General features: G+C 38.5%; 1 protein-coding gene across 1 annotated transcript in view; it reads left to right on the top strand.

Moving 5' to 3' along the window:
- LOC104279063 (sodium channel protein type 1 subunit alpha-like) overlaps positions 1 to 13,340 on the top strand; it is a 66,496-nt gene that overhangs the window by 624 nt on the left and 52,532 nt on the right. The window contains 3 exon segments of the mRNA XM_009876232.1: positions 7,338 to 7,456; positions 12,106 to 12,195; positions 12,988 to 13,116. Of these exon segments, the coding sequence (XP_009874534.1) occupies positions 7,338 to 7,456; positions 12,106 to 12,195; positions 12,988 to 13,116 (338 nt within the window).

Genomic DNA, 13,340 nt, shown 5'->3' with positions numbered 1-13,340 from the left:
CGCTCTTCCTGCTTTATATAAGGAGAATTTCTGCAGTAATATTACTATTAGAATTAATAAAATTGGGAATAGATGTAACATTATGACTTTGCAGAATATGGTTGAACAATGGATGTAGCAAAGTATAAGTAAATAGTCTGAAAATCTAGGGTTCTCTTTGCTGCTTTTGCAATCATTAGCTGTGGTACAGGACAGAATCCATCATCCTTAATGATTACTAACCTTTCATCTTTTTCTTTTAATTTACAGCAAAATGTATTCCTTTGATAGAATTGAATTTATATCAAAGGAACAATTATATCAAAGTTGAAACATAGTATATTGTCTTTGATTATAAGCACTATATAATACCAATACAAACGTGTACATACTAGATGGCATACTTTGTAAAGCTGAAAAATATGAATATATGTTGAAACTGAGTACACCAACATGCTACGCTTTCTCTAAGGTTCTTCAGATTTAAAACCGACAGCATGAATCAATGCATAGCACATTTTGTTCCCAGAAATCTGCTTTGGTAGCAAATTCTTAGGAAATTTATAGAAGCAATAGAGAAACACATAAATAACCCAAAAATATCATAAAGAGAGTGTAAAACTGATTTATACATTTCTGGTGCAACTGGCATTGAAGAGCCCTGGAATCCTTTCAGGATGATTCTGTGGTGCAGCCCATATGCAGCAGAAAAGGCAGGTGGTTTATAGTGATAGCTAGCTTGGGTGATACTTTAATTATTAGATACTGTGATTATGAAAACTCTATAAATATAGAGACAGGAGTTGTTTTGATTTTCACAAAGTGCTGTGTTCTCAGTGTCTTAGATTGCTAAATTTTGTGTGATTTATGAGTCCTATTTTGATGAGAGAAAATACTACATGTGAAAGAACAATATTTTTATCTTTATTATTTGATGCCTCTGGAAGAGCCTTTATCTGCCATTCACAGTGTATGAAGATTTATCTTCAAATCACAGTTCTACTTTTACAAAGATAAAAGATGCATTTCTATAAAAGCAGGCCTTGTAGAGGTCTGTACTAATTGTGTCTCTTTATGATACACAATCACATATAATTATATCCCTACCTGCCCACAGCTCATCCTGGACCTTTATAGTCAAATCAACGTCTTCTGTGTCTTACAGTGAAAACAGACACGTGATAGGCATGACCTACAGGTACACTTCCAGACCCTTAGAAATGGAAGACTCTTTTAGTTCCTTCATAGATGGAGCCGAAAACTTACTATATCAGCCAGATCTGATGGTAGGATTGCAAGACATGGAGTGAAATCAGCAGAATGTATTCAACTAGTTTACTGCTGGAAGGAAGAATCTCTTTATTTGCACACTAAGTAAATTTTATGGGCAAGTCACGTACCCACTGGAATTCTCTTCTTTGTGCTGAAGTCCACACCATCTCTATGCTCGTGCTTTAATCTTCTGCAGGACAGAAACAGAAACAGCCCTGCCAGTCAAAGACAAGGCAAGAGTATCTCACACACTACAATTCTCTCCATTTTTTCTTCATTTGGTAGGAAGAAAATAGACTTCCCTAACAGAAATCCAACATTAATTTTAATTTTACATCAGTAATTTGACTTGAAAATATCTAATTCCTAGATTTTCTTATCTAGCCATATGTGAATTCCGGAAAGAATTTTATCTTGTTTCACTTGTCTTTTGAGATTATCGTTTGTGGTTGATGCTCCTGCAGGTTTCAGAAGGAAAAAGAGTTTGAGAAAAGCCTGAAGCAGAAGTAAACATCTTGAGGAAGATGTGAAGGACTCTTAATTGTCAATGCATTTACCTCTGTAGCAGTTAACAGTTCAGCTTTCTCTTTTATCTCTCTCTGAATTCTACCTTTTAAAGCCAAGAAGTCAATTGGCACACCTCTCCCAATGCGAGTCTGACAACTGATGCATGATGGTTAGATATTTTATATTTCTGCCTGGGGAAGCATCTATCTGAAATGATGGAAATCTAATGAAAAATACTGGAATGATGAAAAATGCTTATTTGAAAGAAAGATTGAGGACGAGTGTACAGATTAGCAGATGCCACTGTTGCTTCAGATCTGTGTTAAGATTTCTGCATAAACTATGCATGACAAAAACTCTGTTTAGCTTCCAAACTTTCAGACAGGCAATAGAAATGGTTACCTACAGCACAGTTCAAGGGATACGCAGTGCTTATTCAGGAAACCTATACAAGAATGTGAGGACAATCTTTTTTATTCCAACATCAAGTCATGAGTGAAATCATGCATCATTTGCCTCATATGCAAGTATTACAACCCATTTTCTGAGGGTTTTTTCCTGACTTTTGTAGTAAGATTGAACAAGTTTACTGTGTTTTTACGTGCACTGAATGTTGAAACATCATCTAGAGTGTCTTACATTTCATCCTTGGGACTTTTTTTAAGCAATAGGTTTGTTCGTGCTATTTCATAGAGTAATAGAATGTTTTGGATTGGAAGACACATTTAAAGGTCATCTAGTCCAACCCACCTGCAGTGGGTAGGGACATCTTTAACTAAAACAGGTTGCTTAGAGCCCCATCAAGCCTGACCTCGAATGTTTCCAGGGACAGAGTATCCAAGACTGCTCTGGGCAACCTGTTCCAGCGTTTCACCACTCACTGTAAAAAATTTCTTCCTCATACCCAGTCTAAATCTACCCTCTCTTAGTTCAAAACTATTACCCCTTGTCCTGTGACAATCAGGCTTGCTAAAAAGACTGACCCCATCTTTCTTACGGGTTCCCTTTAAGTACTGAAATATTGAAAGGTCTTGCCAGAGCCTTCTCTTCCCCAAGCCTGTCTTTCTAGGAGGTGCTCCAGGCCTCTGATGATATTTGTGGCCCTCTTCTGGACCTGCTCCAAAAGGTCCATGTTCTTCTTGTGTTAAGGGCTCCAGAGCTGGAGGCTCTTAATACAGAATAAGACAGGAGTAAATAAAAGTTTAAGCTGGTGTGAGAGCCTAAATGTGTGTATAAAGTAGCCCTGATATGAAAAGTTAAAAATGGGAATGCCTCTTAAGAGAAACAAAAACAGATAGGTGTGCTAGTTTTATGGCTTTGTAACTATGCTTCTTTGCAAAACCTACAACCAAAGAGGACATATTCATACCTAGAATTAATCTGAAGTTGAAAAGGAAAAGATTTGTAACGATTGTTTGAAAACAAAACAGCCCATTGTAGCAAATTTTCACCCCTGATCGTATTATTGACTTACACTGTATCACAGATAGCCTGAATGCCAGCAATTGTACCCTTGGAACAGAATTATTTTATTATAATATTGTACAATACCTGTTCTTATATACTTATGATCTCATTATAAGGAAGTGCTGCTGACTGATGGTCAATAACGCTGGTATTTAGGAACTGATAAGTTCAGCATTTTAAATGGTTGCAATGCTCTCTTTTAATGCAAAATTGAGTAAAAATGAATTTGGATGTGCTTTTTTGTGTGTTCCACTTTTGGGTCAGGGCAAATCAGTGTGCTCCCAGTAGAATTGTCTGTTCATGCTCAAGCTGCCCTCACAAATGATCAAGGAGGTTCACATCACTGTCTACAGAGAAAAGATCAGCTGGAACCCCCTAAGACGTGCAGCCATGCATCAAAATCTGGTCCACTTGGTTTCATGCTTTAAGGGCTGGCTATTTTCTCTTGATCCTAGGCTGCTACATGAAAGAGGAGGGAAAGAATAGGTGGAACTAAATAAGTCTTATTTCACTTTCCTCCTGCCAGAAGATAGATATAGCATTGCTGATTGTCAGATCATGCCCTGTCTCTTGCCAGAAGGATGTTGAACAACGTCTTCTCAGAAAAGGCACCTCCTTTTTTCCTGGTACTTGGTAGTAAGAGTCCCTAATGTGATCAGGCCAGTAGCTTCTGGGATTCCCAGACTTGTCTTGGGCTGCAGAAACAAAAAGATTCTGTAAAATTTATTTACTTCTTCACATCAGAAAATGTGAATGCACTAGTGACTTTAGATATTTTTGATTGTTGGAAGTGAAAGAATTTTAAGTGAAAAGTTTAAGCAAAGCAATTAAATTAAGGTCTTGCTAGAAAACGTGGTTTCAAAAGATAACCACAAACCCAAGAAATGCCAGCTTCCAATATGCCATGAATATCCTGTTCCAGCTGCCCCTGGGGCTTTTCCTGAGAACCTAAGGACCACCTCAACAGTATGTCACCTCTTGAATTTCGGAAGGCCCTATTAGGAAGTAGAAGTGCAATGGAGTAGCAGTCAGCCTGCTAAATGTGGCCTTCCAGAAACTACATTTAAAGCTGACTGGGAGGAAAGAGAGCAGAAATAAAGTTTTGGGAACTCTGTCCCATGAGATTCTCAGAGACCGTATCTTTGTTCAGTGCAGACTCTTCTTCCCTCCTAGCTGCATCTTCTCAAAATACTCCTTCCCCTTCTTTGCCCTGCTAAGAATGCAGTTTCTTGTTTTATATCAAATATGGCAGAAGTTACAGAACTGGGATCCAGGTTACAGATGCAAAAGCATCAAATCAGGGACTTCTCTTCGGGGATTTCTTTGAATTTATATTCACATTTAAATACATTTAGTGTGAACAGATTTCCTTATTATAAAATGATTAAAGCATTTTATAAAACCTAAGACCTGAAAAGTATTCATAATCCTTCAGATATGAACATTAATCTTACCATTTGTTTAGAATTTATTTAGCTTTTCTCAGTGTATATCTACTTTGTCCTCACAGCTTTGGGTACAATACTTCATGTTCATCCACACTGCCTACACGTTGGCTTGCATCTGGGTTGAAACTGGAGTGAGATATAGCAGGCTTACCAGGGAGGGAAGCTTACACAGGGACTGAATATCAGCTGTTATCTGTACTTTTTATGAAAATTCTTCTTCAGAGGTAAGACACTATTTTAGTTCACGTTTCAGGCTAGAAGTCAGAGGACCAGCAAAGTCATTCTGAAGGCCCCAGTCACAAAGATGCTTTGAGTGAAAAATTAAAACTGAGGTAGAGATTTTATGTCTTGTTGGTTCTGCTTATGCAGGGCAGCAGAAAGTAGAACAGCCAAAATAGCAGCAGCTTCCAACTAAAACTGGAGCTGTGCCAGCATGCTGTTATTTTCCATAAGACACGTTAGAAAAGCGATGTATGTTTAATACGCTTGTGTTCAAAGATTTTTTTAAAAATGTAGGTTGACTAAACGTAGGTGGTGTAGTCTTAGATACAAAGTTAGTAGGGAGTGTCATTTTTTTAATGTATTTTGTCAACTACCTCATAGTTACAAAAGCCAAGAGCAGGAGCTGGAGGCTTTTGAGCTGTGAGTCCTGGGGGCTGGGGACAGACCTGAGAGGAGAAACTCACCTTCCCCCTTGGGGCGTGAGGCGTGTTAAAACATTGTGCCAAAAAATCATTGATCTGCTTGGTTGCTTCAGTATTTAAAATGAAAGCTTCATTTAAGGTCGGGTCATCTGCAGTCACGCTTTGAAGGTTGTTATTGTCTGTGATCCATAACTGGAAGCGTAATTCGGAAATATTAGCTCAGACTTTATTCCACTATCCTCAGTTTCTTACGCAGATTCTCCATTTCTGTGCAGAAGTGGATAAATCGAATAAATACCTCAAACCTTTTCTACACATCCTGAGTTTGTACCCAAGACAATATAAAGTCGCGCTATTAATGTCCCTTACTCTTAAAAGGTTTGGTCTTTATGGGAAGGTCTGCCACGTGGAGCTATGATGGAGGGACAGCTCAGGGTAGAAGCCAGCAAATGTGTTGGGACTGGGGGACAGACTTTCCTCAGGGCTTAATCCCTGCTTCCCTGCCTTCAGTACCTGGTATCTGTCACAGACTGGTGGAAACCCTGATCTCCACACCTCACATCACCTCTTGGGTGCGCTTGGAGATTTGTATCTGTATTTCGTGGTCCATACATACTAAGCTTCCCAACCTAAGCAGACTGAAGAATCATCCTTCTTGAACCTCCTTGGCATATTTTCTCTGTCTGCTAGCCTTCCCAGAAATAGCTTTGTAGTCCGCTTGCTTACAGTGTTGAAGCGATGCTTGATGTCGCAGACATCAGAAGGGACCAAAATGCCCTCTCCCACATTTCCACTGGTATTTGAGTTTATAGCTCATTTCATTGGCAATGTAATGAAAATCAAGAAGGCTTTATCATAGCTTATTTATGAAATGTACAGCTCTGACAAAATAAAAAACAGTTTTGGACATTTCTCCTGGGCAATTTCTTCAATATCTTTTATTTCAGTTTGAAAATAGGCTATAATCCTTGCATCATCCCTTCCACTGCATGCAGCTTTCTTCTGAGTCACTGAGCCTACCTTCTGCAGTGTTTTTCATTCTTTTCTGATTGATCTTGCAGCTGAAGAACGCCTTAGTGCCACAGAGAAACCTGACAGTCACATTTCCCCTGCTGCAGCGTTAATGCTGTTGCAGCCGTGTTGGCCTACAGCGGGATCAAAGCAATGCTTGCAGGGTTTGCACTCACACCCTTTGGTTTTGGCTCACAGATTTATTTGAGAAAAATAGACAAGCTTACAGCCTACAGGGTCTTCTAGAGTTCTCCGAATTAAGGTTTGCATGTCTTTAAGTTTCTCTAAATTTGACAGGCTCTTCAGCTGTTAACATTTATATTTAACGAGTATGTAAGTTCTGGGAAAGCTTCGCACCTGCAATCCACAATTTTGCAGGGAGGTCTTCCGGCATGTAGCTCTTCATCTGCTCTGGTAAGGGGTGTTCGGATGTCCACAGTCCTCAGAGATCTACCTAATAATGGCTGTATGTGCTATTGCTATTTCTCTCTCTCCTTAGCACAAAAAGCAAGAAACAGGCTAGAATAAAAATTATAATCTAATGGGTAGTCCATTAAAACAGTTTCTATAAGGATTTATCTTGCTAACACATCCTTAACATCCACAGGGACGGTTTCCCTGCTTATGGTATTTCAAACAGGAAGAGAGAGCAATTTTCTGTGGGGAAAGGATAAATAAAATTATAATTTTAGTTAATAGTCTCTACACCTTTTTTTACAAGAAACACATCATGTAAATGTATCATGTTACTTTACTGAAGTTGTTTAATGAAGAAGTAGTATAAAAGCATGAATTAATTGCCTGTTCTATATTTAAAATGATATTTTTGTATGTCAGGTACATCAGGTAGGTCCTGGAAATAAGTTTTATTTTAAAAATTGGTTATGCCTTTTGTGTATTAGCTATTCAAAAAGTCACAATTTTGGTGATTCATTACTAGGAACAGTTTTTAAATGAGCATCTGAAGAGAATGCAGATTTATAAAATGTCTTTTCTTTCTCTTTTTCAGACCTTTATAGTACTGAATAAAGGGAAGGCAATCTTCCGATTCAGTGCCACCTCTGCCCTGTACATTTTAACTCCCTTCAATCCTCTTAGAAAAATAGCTATTAAGATTTTGGTACATTCATATCCTTTTTCAATGGTTGCTCAAAATGTTGCACACTGAAATGTGAAAAACTCATAACTTTTTCTATTTCATTGTAAATAAAGGTTTTCATAGACTAATTTTATTTTTATTTTACAGTGGAAGACTTATGGTAAGGTTTTATAAGTACTAGAAAATATGTATGTATGATATAGATGCATTTGGCTATTCTGTTGAATTTAAATACTTCTGCTGTAGAAATCTGTATGTGAATTTCAGAATCCATGTTGATGAATTTTTCTGAGAAGCTTCTTCAGATTTTTGAAATTTTTGGGTTTTTTGTGCTATGAAGCCTAATCGTAAAATAATTAGGTATTCTTTTTTTTTTTCTCTAAAAAAATCCAAACCAAACCAGCAATGTTTGTGCTTACAAAGTCCAGAAGAGCTATGAGTTTTGCAAGCAATTAGGCAGATAGGCAGCAGTTCAGGAGTGGCTCAGGAGTAGGTTTATATTACTTTTTAGGGCTCCTTCTGAGGCCATCCTCCAGACCAGCTTTATAGCAGCGGTACACCTGGAAGTCTAGTTCCTGCATGATGAATCTCAGATTCTCAGACCTGCCCAGTTGCACCGTAAGCCTCTGCCAAATTTAATAGGTTGCCAGGCAGGCTTGGCAGCAGCGCTGCAGGAGGTTCGCAAAGCATCTGTAGGTGCAGGTGGTGGGCAGGTTGGAGGACCGCAACTGATGGGACAGGGCACAAGGTCAAGTTTCAGACTGGTGTGGGGGATTGGTGACTGATGTTCGTAACAGGTTGATGGGGATTTCTAGAGGGTGACGCTTTGGTGGGCTTTTCTCGCAAAACCGCAGGACTGGCACCAAATGAAAACTTAAGTTTGACAGCTTTTAACATGGAACAGTCAAAAGCAGAAGCCTTATTATTCAAGACTGCTGGCACAATCTTCTAGGCCTTTGGAAAAAGAAGCAAGGCTGATTGCTGCTGACTCAGCAGATCTTTTTGTCTGAGCTCCCCCGAAGTTAAAGCAGTGAGAGAAGGGGAGGAGGCTCTCTGGAGAGGAGTCGGGGGCAACTGGGGACAGTAGCTAAGGGACCTCACAGAGACCTACAGACACGGCAGTGGTGTGACGTGAGAAGACGTAGCCAGATGTTGTTAGATTGAAGCCTCTAATCTAGTCAAGTTCTAGACTCCGATTTACAATACTTTGCAACCCTGCATCTGTGCTAGTTGTGGGTGATGTTTTTTACTGAAATGTGTACTGAATATGGCATTTGGTTTTGGTTTTAGTTTTAAGTTCCTCCTAATTTTGTTCAAAGAGGACCCAGCTGGTCATGATGGCAGTCAGAACAGAAGCAATCAAGTAAATTAGCTTTATTGTAGAAGGAGGTTTCCTTTCACTACATGGGCCGCTTTCTTTTTCAAGCAGTCAGCAATGGGATGGGCTATTTTTATCTTTGATACAGATATGATTGGTTTTGAGGTTTTTTGTTTTGTTTTTCTTAAACATAAGAATAGATGCATAGGTTCTTTAGTTCTTTTTATTTCTTTTTAAATTTTTTTTAATTTTTAATTCAGTATGGTACAACACCGCAAATATGAATGTATTTAACTAAGAACCATACAGTATGTTCCATAATGCAGTTTAGATTTCAGCTACTTATACAAGGTTAGCTACCAATAAGAAAAATGATTGGGGGTAATACTGTTTATTATTTTTAATAATTTTCTGACTTGCACCAAGAAGGTCTACTGCCCTCATGTTTTGAGGTAGGTGTTTGGTATTTTGGCCTTTGTAAGAGAGCTATGTCTCACTTGCGGTGTGAGAAATGTGTGTTAAGCACAATGAAATTGGCAAATTGGTTGGAAAACCTTCATCAGTACGTCCTCTGAATTCCCTGAACCTTTGCATAGGGCGCTCTGATCATGTGTGCTCAGACACGTGGTCAGATGTTGCTCCGTCTGCAAAGAAACAGAGTGTGTCTCTTCCTGGTGCTCAGAGACTTTCCCTGCAATTATTTTTCCTCACTGTTGTTACCTATTGTAATGCCAGATACAGGAAGTGGTAGCAGCATGAAGTTCTCTCTTTCATGTTCTGCTGACTCACCTCCTGGTATCCTGCTTTTTTTAATTTTTCCCTCCCTTTTGCCTGCCTGACTCGAGTTAAGGTAGAGTGTGGAACTGAGGGGGAGCGCAAGAGTGACGGGAGATGGGCAGACTTTGGCAATTAATAGGGAAGGAAGAAAAAGGAAGAATAGGTGGGGGGATGAGCAGACAAAAAAAAAGGGACCCGGCAGTGGCTGCAGCTGCAGAGCGCAAGGAGTGTTAGAAAGGAACTGGGAGATGCTCTAGAGAAAAACAGTACCTGCTAAGTACCCCTGTGCTAGCCTTTGGAAGCTGACATCGCCGTGTTACTCAGTGTGGCCTGACTGCCAGCAGGAACCTGTGAAACCATTGAGCAATATCTGCGTTTTTCCAATCTTCATCTTCCACCAGTTCCACACAGGCAATAAGAGACTTGACCTGCTCCAGCAACTGATGAGCTTGAGGCTGTGTAGTGCCTCTGACCCTGCGGCTTGCCTGTACAGGAGGAGCGTGAAAAAGACAATACGATCAGAATAATTTACCTATGTGTATAGTTGAATTGTTATAGAACATAAAATAGTAAACTCAGGGAACTTTGGGGTTGTAAATTACACACTCCAAATGTGGGAGAAGGGAGACAATAGCACTAAATGTGGCAGTTATGTTTAAGATTTCGATAAGGGAAAGCATGGCCGGAGTTTACATCTCAAAGTCAGCCCTTACTGAGCACCTGCTCCCTTTGGGAGTGACGGGCACTTTGGCCATAGAGCTCACAGATGTGACAAGTACAGAGTGAGCTGTGTGCCAGGATCTGCCGGTGGCCTTTGTTATGAATGACCCCAGCTGTAAACACGTAATACACTGCATAGGGCTCACCTAAGAGGACATTCCACTACTTTAGCTGTTTTATGATCCTCCTGAGGCCACAGCCAGGCAGTTTCTCCAAGTTTTTCAACTACCCGAATGGATTCTCATTTAAAGATGTTGCCCAATTATACTGTCAGATTCTATAGATTTGTCTGCGGACTGGTAGGTCAAACATTGTAAGGCATTCTAGTAATTTATTCTAAGCCACTGAACAACAATTTTTACTGTGCAGAACTTGTATGACAACATGATCCTCGAATTGATTGACTTAATGAAAGATATTACAATGTTCACAGGTTGGTCAGGCATTTAGACAAAGGTCACCCACCTATCTATGGGAAACTGGCAGCTAAATCTTTCACTGTGATTTGAATATTTGAAAAGATACGCTCTAGTTTGAATTTTTCAGCACCTATAAGCAATGATCTTAATGTTTACACCAATTTTTCGCAAATTTTAGGCTGAGATGTTACTTCTCTTATTCCTCCTTCATGTAGGGTGGAGCGTTGTTGTTTGTTTTTTGCTTTTGTCCGTAGCATAAAAATATACCCCAAACGACAAAATGCTATCTATTTGCTTTTTAAAAAATAAAAATAAAAAATCTTGGACTCATATATAAAATTTATCTGTAAATGGCTTTCTTCAGTCTAAGCTAGCTTCTTTGACAGTTATGTTGATGCAACAGTTTTTAAGGAACACGTAATCTACAAAGATGACTAGAGGAAAAATTCGAGTTGAGTTAACCATTTGGCACAAAGGTGTAGAGGTTCTTATTTTTTGCTGCCATCATGTGGCCATTTTGGATCAGGTTTTGGTCTAATTTGGTTCAGTATTTCCAAATGTTTGAATAATAGAGTTTACTTTATTGCCACAGAAAGGGAAGGACTGCAGTGTGTCTGCAACCAGTGATGTTGTAAACCAAGAACATGGCTTTGGTTATAATGAAACCCCAGTGAACAGTCCCACCTCTCTACCACAAGCCCCTTTGGGCTGTTAGTCTGGGTTTCATAATTGTTCCTTGCTGGAACTATAAATAAAAATTATTTTTTGTTCTAATCTTCTGAGTTTTCCATGCTTTTCAAGATACTGCTGAACTAGTATTGGTAGAAGAAGAGATGCTTCTTTTGCTGCTAACATATGTTTTGAGAGAGCACAAAATATTAGAAAATTATTCACCTTAATCTGAGATTTCTATAGATTTCTATTTCATTGACTGAAGCACGTACCACTAAGCTACTGGTAAGGAAATGTGGAATACAGGCACTTCAGCAACTAAAATCAGTATTCTGTGGCAGTGCCAGCTGCTGGGATGGCGTGTGCTTTCACTACAGCTCTGAATTAGGGTAAACAAGATAAACTTTTTTTACCTTGCACATGCCAGCTGTTGACTTTAGTCCCAAAACTGTAGAAGTGAAAGACTAACACTTCTAATCATGGCAGGTACTTAACTAAGCCATTATTCTTCTGCAAGTTATTTAGGGTTTGGCTGGTAGCTGTTACCAGCTGAAAACAAAACATGAGGATATCAACAAATCTGGATCAGAACATCAACAAAGCATGACTAATATTAAAGTTTAATAAGTGCAAGCTACCAGGTTAAGCAAAACATGTGTGCAATGTTTAATGTCTAAAAGATTTGTAAGTGACAGTATTTCACTGTGCTTAAGATGTATGGCTGATGTGATATTTTATGAACTACTGTTGAGTTTTCCTTAACAATATCTACATTATTCAGCATGCTTATCATGTGCACTATTTTGACCAACTGTGTATTTATGACCATGAGTAACCCTCCAGACTGGACAAAGAATGTAGAGTAAGTTGCATATGCTATTTAAAGGTATCTTTGACTGTTTCTCCAGGAGTCAGCACACCAGTACCTGCAGTCGTGGGTGCTGGCAGGAGCTAGTATGAAACGCTAATACTGTTTCCTCTCTAAACTATGTAGAAATGTTAAATAAATAATTATTTAAATCTCCTAGTAGAGTGACTAGGTTAAAAAAAAAAAAAAAAGTTGTTCACAAATAACAGTCTACTGAGATTCCACTAGTTTTCTCTCATCTTTACAGTTTAGCATCCACCTCGTATTTTTACCCCTCCTTTGAGTCACAGCATTGATAGCAGAACCATGCCCAGTTAAGAACAGCATATAAGCAAAAACATTCCTAAAGTGAGAATCCAGTGCGTGCTTGCGTTCTTCCCTTTTTAGAGTTAATACTAGATGGTTTAGGCGTTAGCGATTTAGACAGTATCCAGTAACTTGTGCTCACAACTTCCTTGGTTAACAGTAACAGATCTAGTGTTGCATTCTTTTAAACTGTCACCAAGAAATTTTTAATATATGTCTTTTTTTGTTGGATCTATTTATTTTAATCTATATATAAGATCAGGACTGCTGTACTCCAACAGCATGTCAAAACTAATGCATGTAAATACACAGGTATAAATGATGAATATAATGCATTTTAGAAGAAATTGCTTATTTACTGTACTTCTTTTCCAGTTTTGAAATAAAAAAAACTCTTTCATTTGATCATCAGATTTCTATCAGAATACGAGGGCAAAAATGTTGCCACTTGTTTTGATTAAATTTTCTTCTATTTTCCAGATATACGTTCACTGGAATTTACACATTTGAGTCACTCATAAAAATCATTGCAAGGGGCTTTTGCTTAGAAGATTTTACTTTTCTTCGAGATCCATGGAACTGGCTCGATTTCACAGTCATCACCTTTGCGTAAGTTTTTGTTTCTTGCTTTTTCTTTGAAAGTGAAGGGCAAAAAGGGCATGAAATTAGTATCAATACATATCAATTTCATTAACTGGAAATTCTTGTATGGATTTTATTTTGTCTAAAACAATTTTCACATTCTAACATGTGTATTTTGGTGTAAATGTAAATACTGCAGAAGCCATTAGTACAGCTAGTATTAGAGAGGCTAATTTCATGTCCTGCATTTT

The sequence above is a fragment of the Apaloderma vittatum genome, unplaced genomic scaffold, assembly GCF_000703405.1.
Source record: "Apaloderma vittatum isolate BGI_N311 unplaced genomic scaffold, ASM70340v1 scaffold1579, whole genome shotgun sequence".
NCBI classification, from domain to species: domain Eukaryota; kingdom Metazoa; phylum Chordata; class Aves; order Trogoniformes; family Trogonidae; genus Apaloderma; species Apaloderma vittatum.
This window is presented reverse-complemented; position numbering and strand designations above follow the sequence as displayed.